The 8,626-nt window shown below is 37.7% G+C and overlaps 1 protein-coding gene across 1 annotated transcript; it reads right to left on the bottom strand.

Moving 5' to 3' along the window:
• Nucleotides 1-2,044: 2,044 nt before the first annotated feature.
• On the bottom strand, nt 2,045-7,372 carry LOC105043502 (COBRA-like protein 7). The gene is given in 7 exon segments (XM_010921067.4): nt 2,045-2,549; nt 3,076-3,353; nt 3,439-3,595; nt 3,978-4,328; nt 4,331-4,427; nt 6,362-6,441; nt 6,872-7,372. Coding segments are annotated over 7 exon segments (1,320 nt in total). The 5' UTR covers nt 6,933-7,372; the 3' UTR covers nt 2,045-2,253.
• Between the last annotated feature and the right edge of the window lie 1,254 nt (nt 7,373-8,626).

The following is an 8,626-nucleotide window of genomic DNA, read 5'->3' as shown; positions in this document are numbered from 1 at the left end:
ACAATACACTCGGACATGCTGCACCAAGTTTTTTCAGTGCACAGGCACCGGGGACATGCCAAATAAGTGCAAATATAATAAAGCATGTTTAGCTCTCATTATTGACTTCATTACTTTCTTTTAAGCAGTATCAAAGAAAAAACTAATTAGTGAGCACGAAGGAGAAGAGGGAAAAATAATTTATAGGAATGGAGGGAAAGTAGATGCCGCCCTCACTGTAGCCCACGATAAGATTTATCCCAGTTCAGGTGCTCCATCTATCCTGCACGTGAAAAAAAACTGCAAAGGCTACCGCCGGTTGTCATTTGAAGTTGGACGGTAGCTTTAGCCGCACGCCAATACGTTAGTCCGTAAATGCCCTCGCATTGGCCTTCCCAATTCGGTAGCGGAGACGAGAAAAGGAAGACAAAGGCGCTGCGATGGATATTTCGAGCTTCGCCGCCAGATCGATCGAGGCACGAGCAAAGCTATCGTATCGTGTTTTCTGCATTGGATCCTATATTTGTGTAGACCAAAACTCATGTTGGATTTTTTTAAATGAATATGCCGTTTTCTATTAAAGTAATATAATTTGATGCTGACAGCAATCCCATAAAATATAGCATCTCGTTGGAACCAAAGAAATATTTGGTTGGGGGAAGTTGGGTATGGAGATGGAAATCCATTTCAACTGTTAGTTTCGAGGAATTCAATTTTGATTTCGATTCTGGGCAGAATGAGAATAATCTAATCCTCTAAAATCCAATCTTTACTATTCTTCAAGGTTGTGCTTTGTAATTGGCAATCTTTTCAGATTGTTAGCAATTTAATGTAGTAATATGAATTACTATATTTGGTACATCTTTTGGGTGGTAATTCAAATTATATTGCCTCATGAGAGATAATCTGAATTGCCTTTTAAAAGAATGATTATCCAAATTATCATTTTTTTGACAATGTTGCAATAAAAATTTTGGACAAAATCATCCCTCCAAAAAATCACGCAAAACCTATTGCTCAATCCTTCCCCCACTCTCCCACCACCCTTCGTGTGCACCCCTGGCTCACGGCTCTTCCATCTCCCTTTGCCCATCCGCGGCTCTTCCACCCTAGTCCCTCAAACTACCTCCCCGTGGCTCCTCCATATCCGTCCCCATCACCCCATGGCTCCATACGTGTCCACCCCCTCTCCACCCCCAGTACCCACAGTTTTCTACACCTCCAGCTTGCAACTTCCCCGCCTACCACTACATCCATACCATTCCTGTCATTTTTCATTAGAGAAAAAGAAAAGCAACCCGATAAAATTATTGGAGATATTTTAAAAATTTAATTTCATATTACCGATAATCTGATTGTCATATCAAACATGTCAATCAAGATTTTCAATAATTTTATTGTAACATTGCTTGTGTATACCAAATACAGTAATCAATATTACTAATAATTTAATGATAGCAATCTATCCTCAAGGCAATCCATATTACCTTCTAAAAATTGCCTGACAATGCACCAAATGAAATCTAAGGATTCAAATCTCTATATTGATTCCAATTTTAACTTCGTTTCCAATCACAAATCAAATGCTCCAAAAAAATATGAATATTCTTATTTTCATTCCAACCAATTCAATTTTATTTTTGATTTTGATCACGAACAAAATACCTCCTAAAACAAAATGATCCAATGGCAAAGGTACACAAGAAATAAGATTGATTAAAAGTAGCAATTTATGATCTGATCAGCAAACGACCAGCACTAAATAAATTTAAAGTTGATATAAATAAATTTAAATTATAAATAGATCAATCCATCTAGAGTTGTTTATTAAATAGATTAAATTCAGATATAATTTTTTGATCTATTTATTCAATTATAAATTATTTAACATATTTAAAATATACTAAATATGTTTCTAATTTATTTAAATCTGACCCATCCAACTTATTTAATTTATTTAATCTAATTTAATTTATTTAATAAATAAATTATATAATTCAAATCGAATTATCTACCTAATAAATAGATTGAATTTATAATCTACTTAATAAATAAATTAGGCTTGAATTGACATATGTTTGATCCGATCCATATCTACTTCGACACGATGGGATTGCCACCCCTAACCAGTGCTTGGGGAACCTTGCATGAAGGCGGCTTGTCCCGAAGGGTGACTCATCCACTGAATATCCCAAGAATTGGACTGTAGATAAGCATCCTTTGCCGTAAGGATTGATTGATCTAAATCACCCTGCCAATAAGACCGACTGCTATCTATACGAATAGCAACAAAACAAACAATAGTAAAGGTGACAGTCCATGGCAGAGATGGCGAACTAAAGCTGGCGCAGCTGGGCTGCTGTTAGGCAGCGATGGGTACATGTCTGGGGGTGGCATGACGCAGTCATGCCCATTGAATACTATTTTCCTTGGCAAAGCCCAGCCTCCCTTGAAAGTGAAATCACCAGGGTCCTTGTGCAACAGCATCTCAGTCTGGACGTTGCCATTTTCTCCATATTGCAGCAGCATGTCATTGTAATTCTTGATACCCCAGAACATCCCCGTGTCATCTGAAGCGAGATGTCACAATATCAGATAAAATCCCAAGGAATCTGACTTGTTTCCATAAATGCATATGGTAAAAAATTTGCCTCAAGGGAGAATTAAGAAGAATGTATGTTGGTGTACAACCATAATCCTGATTGTTTTAGTGGTTTTCGCTCAATCCTATGAATTAGATGGATATCAAAGAATGGATAGAGCTAGTAATCTGCAAATTGCAATACTTAAGCAAAATGTGGCTTCATATGGGCTGTATATTCTATTCAAGCCTTTTGGTCCATTTGAATCATATGATAATGAAAATCTGAGGTGGTTAATATTGTGGGAGCAACTTTCCATGTATTTGGAAATCACAGAGATCTGTGATTTTAAAATGGTCGCAAGGAAGGAATGTTGCATGAATTTAGAAGAGATGTTTGATCATCATTTGAAGAATCCCAAAAGTAAATTATTGAATTAAAAAGGAAAAAGATGAAATTTTAGGATAGAAAGTGAAATATGACTGTACTCATGCGACAAGCAAAGAACACTTACTGATATCACCATACTGAATAAGAGGATTGTAGTTGAAGCTGAACACTTGTGTGATGCTCTGAAGGTTTGGATGCTGTATCACCAAATTCCAATCAGTGTAGTTCTTCAGTATGTTGAAGTTGGTGATTGTCACCTTAACCCTCCAATACTCCTTGTAACTCACTTTCAAATGCCAGTGCACTCGAATTGGGCACATATGCCGTGTGCACAACACAAAAGGCGATGTTCCTTCATCATCATCATTCGGTAACTGCAACAGATCAGGTTGCTGACCATTTCTACAGCAAGATGAGCAAAAATGATATGGCTTTCGAATTAATTTTGATATTGTAACTGAAAGAAAATAGTTCAGAAGAAGCTTGCCTGAAACATTCTGAAGTTGTTGGTGAATTTTGGCAGCCACAGCTACAAAGAGGACATGAGACTATAGTACTGTTATAGAAGGTGGACAGAGAAACACAACAACTGGGTGTAACTGACTCCCTGAACTGGGAATAAGAACAGGTCACTTCCCAAGTCACTGCAAAATTTTACCCCAGAGGAGAATTTCATAGGACTGTAATTGTACAGCATTTATAAGACGACTTAAGAAAGCAGAAATGTTCTAAACTGGAGTTCACTGAATAAAATAGTTTGAAGTGTTCTAGTCCTCACTATGATATTTTTGCACCAAAGTGAACAAGGCTAATTTTTCTAGTAGAAAAGTGGAAGCAAGTAAAAAGAATGGAACAAATTTCACAATAATTAACTTATCTTATTGCAAGAACACCTGAAATTCTTTAAGCTTCATCAAAATCATCAGGAAGATATAATCATAATCAATTTGAAGATTTGTATATGGAATTTGCAGAAGAAAGAAGAGAAAAAGCTAACATCTACAAGCATACATCTTTATCACCTACTTAGATATTGGATGCTTCGTTGGCTATCTACTCGGACCTTGCTAGGTGCAACAACAGTGGCATTGCTGCATGTATATCCGGGAAGGCCAAGACTGAAATTTGATGGGATCGCCTTTGTAACTTTGCGGAGATCCAAGACACCCCCCACGCTCATTTGGAAAGAGGACATAAATTTAGTTGGATCCTGAGTAGTGGATGATAGGACACCTCCCCTGCAGCAATTCTTATATTGCATGTTGTATGGAGCTCCAAGAGCCAAGTCGACGATGACTGGAGTTTTGTCACAGCAGTGTGGAAGAGATCCTCTGAATCTAGAGCAGTTCCCTTGCTCAGTGGCCTCTGCACCCTCAGGTCCCAAATCACTTCATCTTTGGGCCACGTCCAGCTCAACCTCCAACCAGGACTCTCAACATGGCGATAAAGCTGGTAATTGTATATACTTACAATGACCTGTAACATTGCAAGGAATGTGAATCTTGCATTGAAGGAGCACACTCGATGACTGAGAAGGTAACTGGTATTCACAGAACTAAAATACAGAACTCAAATATCTTCTATGAATAAATGACAAAGCTCATGAGGCTATAAAGAATGAAAACCAATGGGCACCATATATATGAGACTATTAGAGACGTGTTCAACAACAGAATACTTAAATGTTGCTGCCAAATAATTGAAAGAAGAATTTTTTTGATTAAAGAACAGGAAAAAAAAAAAAACGTAGTGGCATTCTTTATTTTGTTTGAGTGCTCCTCTAAATAATGTTGATCTTTAGTAAACTTTTGCATATTATTATCAACAGGTTTGTGTTTCAGGAAACATATAAAATTGCATTCTCACAAAAAAAAAAAAGAAAAAAAAAAGAAGGAAATCTAATGACTGATACTCCAATATGGTTGAGTTTGAACTTTATAAAAATTACAATAGGATTACCTGAAGCTAAAATAAAGTTGCTTTGACATTGAATTTTTAGCAACGGTGGACAAAATAAATATTATCATTGGTATCAGAACAGCCAATCGCAACGGTAAAGCATCTAACCTACCACTACTGTAATCTAACTCTAAAAATCATTTTGTGGGTGTGATCTAGAACATTTCAAAGATGAATGAGTATTCTCCAAACACAACAAAATAGCATCAAGCATATTAGTTTAAATAATGTAGTTCAGGTACGGCTTCTGATATGTGCATGAAAGAAATGGAACAAAACTATACAAAATGTACATACTGGGGTAATAATTTTGAAGTACCAATCTCTGACTCTCTGTTACATCCAGTCACAGGTTTTTTCCCCAAATATTGGCTTTAACTTTCCCTCTATATTAAGGAACGTATGCTTTTAACTTTTCCACAATATTAGTTTTATTTATTAGAGATTTTGGTTACCCAAGTTTTGTAATGCATTAAAATGTGCTCTCAATGGGCACAGCAATTAACCATGAAGGAATTCTGTTAAGCAAAGACTTTGAAGAATAGAACTTGTTTCCTCTACCTAGTCTGCTAGGTTCCTCTCTCATCAGTGGTCGTAGCTTTACGGGTACATGTCCCTCACTAGATGAAAAAGTAATTGAGGCTCTTCAACCATGTATTAAAATTTAAAACGATTGATTTTCCAAAATAAGCAATAACTTACATGAATAATCAAGCCATCAGCATTTAGAGGAAATACTAGACCGAAGGAGATGCCAGTGAGGAAGCAAAATCATAATTTGAACAGATCAAACCTTTCTTTTTTTTGAAAACAAGGAATTTCCAGAATTTCTTGAGGCCATAGAAAGATATTTGAAAGAGAGAAATATAGTTAAATTGAGTAAAATTTGCTTGGACATCCAATAAACCTCCATGGTAATTGGCCATGAAGAACAATGTTTATATACTATTTTAAAGCTTGGATCAGCAATGAAGATTGACACATATTTGTTACAAGGAATGAGCTCTCATCAGACCAATAAGGTTATGTGAAGCTTAAGAGATGGATACAATTGCTAGCATTCCATGGAACAATTTATGATAATATTTAACTTCACACTACACGTTTGAAAAATTACAAAGTATTATATGCCTTTGGCACAAAGCTACTCAAGCTTGCTTATTGCCAGAGCACTTAATACAATAACAATATCATGGTAACCTCTCATATGGCAGAAGAGTTGCAAAACAGAGTATGATGGAGAGAGAAGGGTCATCTGATATCCATACAAGACATACCGAATAGGAGTCCCAATGCAATACTAGTAACATGTCAACTTCCAATTGCATATAATCCATATTCATCTTGTGTGGCTTTCAAGACTTTCGTTGTTCCGTTAGAGAGGGGTGGGGAGAGAGAGGGAGAGATGGTTAATTAAAAGAAAAAAAGGTGGTAAAAGGATGATCACATACATTATACGTTGCATCCTCGATTGAGTTGATGTCCCACTTGATCGTGATGTTGCCATTGGGGTCCATCGGATCATATGCATCTATAAGCAACGAAAGCAGAGCACATTACAATATATGCAAATCCTAAAGAGACGGAGCAAGAAGAAAGATGTGTTTTTTTTTTTTTTTTCCTGAGTACTTATCTGACAAATTATTAAAAAAAGGGAAAGATGTGTAAGAAATAAATCTATTTCCTTACCTTTAGTGCTTATCTAACAAAATCAATAAATAAATTAATTAACATGCAAGTTTGATAAATAAAGGAAAATATCTAAGTTTACATATCATGTCCTTCAAGTAGTTCAAGCCTCTTGCAATGGCCCGCGACTTGAAATACTCAAGGACAGTGCATACGTGCCTCCATGACACATCACTTCAAAAATCATTCTTTAATTTATTATATTTTATCTATTTAAAACAAAATCATGAAACTCTTAAATTAGATTAATTTTTAGAATAATAGGTGCAGACCTGAAAGACAGAGGAGAGGCACGAGGAAGCATAACGCCAGAAATGGGCCTTTGGACTTCATTTCCGTCAAAGGCTCCAAGCCTTTGGAGAGCTCACCTATCCTGTCTTGCCTTGCACCAGATGAAAGGGTATTGAAGAGGGGGGGCAGAGAGAGAGAGAGAGAGACTATAAGGAAGAGGGTTTTGTCATGCTCTCTCTCTCTCTTTTATTTGAGGAAGGCGGTTGGAGAAGGAGAGGGGTGAGGAAATGCCGAGGCATTACCGAAGGAGGCATTGCATGCATTGAAGCCGCATTAACGCCAGATATATAATTAATTTCTCTGATTTTTTTTGCCATCTCCCCGCCTCGAAATAGCTTTGGTCCCATTGGAAACAAGCCAAGCCAGCCAGCCAGTCAAAACCTCTCTGCTTTCGTTTCCGTTTCAGGAGGGAGGGAGGGGTGTAGTGGCCACGTGGCAGAAGGAGAGTCGTGTTGCATGACAGGCAAGCGACGCCCGAGCTGGTGTTACCCGGGGAAGGAGGAGAGTGGGTCGTACCAAACCCAGCGCGCCTTCATTTGGTATGGTCTAAAACCTCAGTCACAGTGTCATGCTTTCTAGCTGTTTCCATTCACCATCGCTGACCCTGGTTTTATTTTCGATTCCGATGGCTATTGCCTGCTGTTCTTGCTTTGCCAGCTGGATTACTTTTGCGATTTACTCTGGATTTGCGTTCATATACGATATAATTAAGGTATACGACTAATCAAAAATCGGCTGCCAGATATGCCAGACGAAAGTTGAATCAGGAGCCATCCATGAGATTAAACCAATGGAACAGGAAAAGGAAGCTTGGTGGTTAGGGTATTCCAAGAAAATTCATTGAATCAGGAACTATCCATGAGATGAAACGAATTGAACAGGAGAAGGAAGCTTGGTAGTTAAGGTATTCAAAGAAATTCATTAACTTTTTTCTGTAACGCTTCCACTGTTCCCTTCCTCATTTGAACTGCAAAGGCTGTGGAATTGAGGAGTAATAACAGAGTTGGATGTTAGGCTATTAATATGAGATTGTATTTGTTTTACGTGTAGCATTGCTCACTATTTAATCACTGCTTACTGCATCAACATTATAATTTTGTTTATATATATATATAATCGGAGACTAAGGAGTTTAAACCTCCATTGGTCATCAAAATTTTATTAAAGAAATAGGAAGTTTCACACAGAAAAAATAGAAGGAGAACAACAAAACCTCTGATATATCTGAGGTTTAAGAAGAAGTCACTTTGAGAAATCAATAGAAAGATCAATTAACATCTGGGAAGAGAAGATCAGCGGCTGGCTAAATGAGTAGCAATACAGGTGACGTAGATTAGAGCAAGGGAGATATGGTTGTGCAAGATGCGTCATTAACTTGGCCCAGGAGAGGAGATGAAAGGCCAGCACCTACAAGAGCTGCAGGAGAAAAGGACGAGAAGTGCACATTACGGTGATTGGCTCATATACGGTATCGGAGCACGGCATGCGAAAAAAAAAAAAATTTTTCGGAGATGATGCACGTAGTTTTGCACCGCCCGTATTGCACAAAAAAATTCTCTTACTGCTATTAGTCCCACCTATCAAAATCGTTTCGCAGCATAGTGGCACGGGGGTTTCATGATTCCATCCCATGCGGACCCTGCATGAGAAAGCGTAGGCGTAGGCGTGCTGGGCCGACAGGACCAAGATAGGACCAAGCGTTGTTTTAGCCCAAAAACTAGTACCACCAAAGTTTC

This window comes from Elaeis guineensis, chromosome 4, assembly GCF_000442705.2.
Source record: "Elaeis guineensis isolate ETL-2024a chromosome 4, EG11, whole genome shotgun sequence".
In the NCBI taxonomy this organism is placed as follows: domain Eukaryota; kingdom Viridiplantae; phylum Streptophyta; class Magnoliopsida; order Arecales; family Arecaceae; genus Elaeis; species Elaeis guineensis.
Note: the sequence above shows the minus strand (reverse complement) of the source record. Positions and strands in the feature narration are given on the sequence as shown.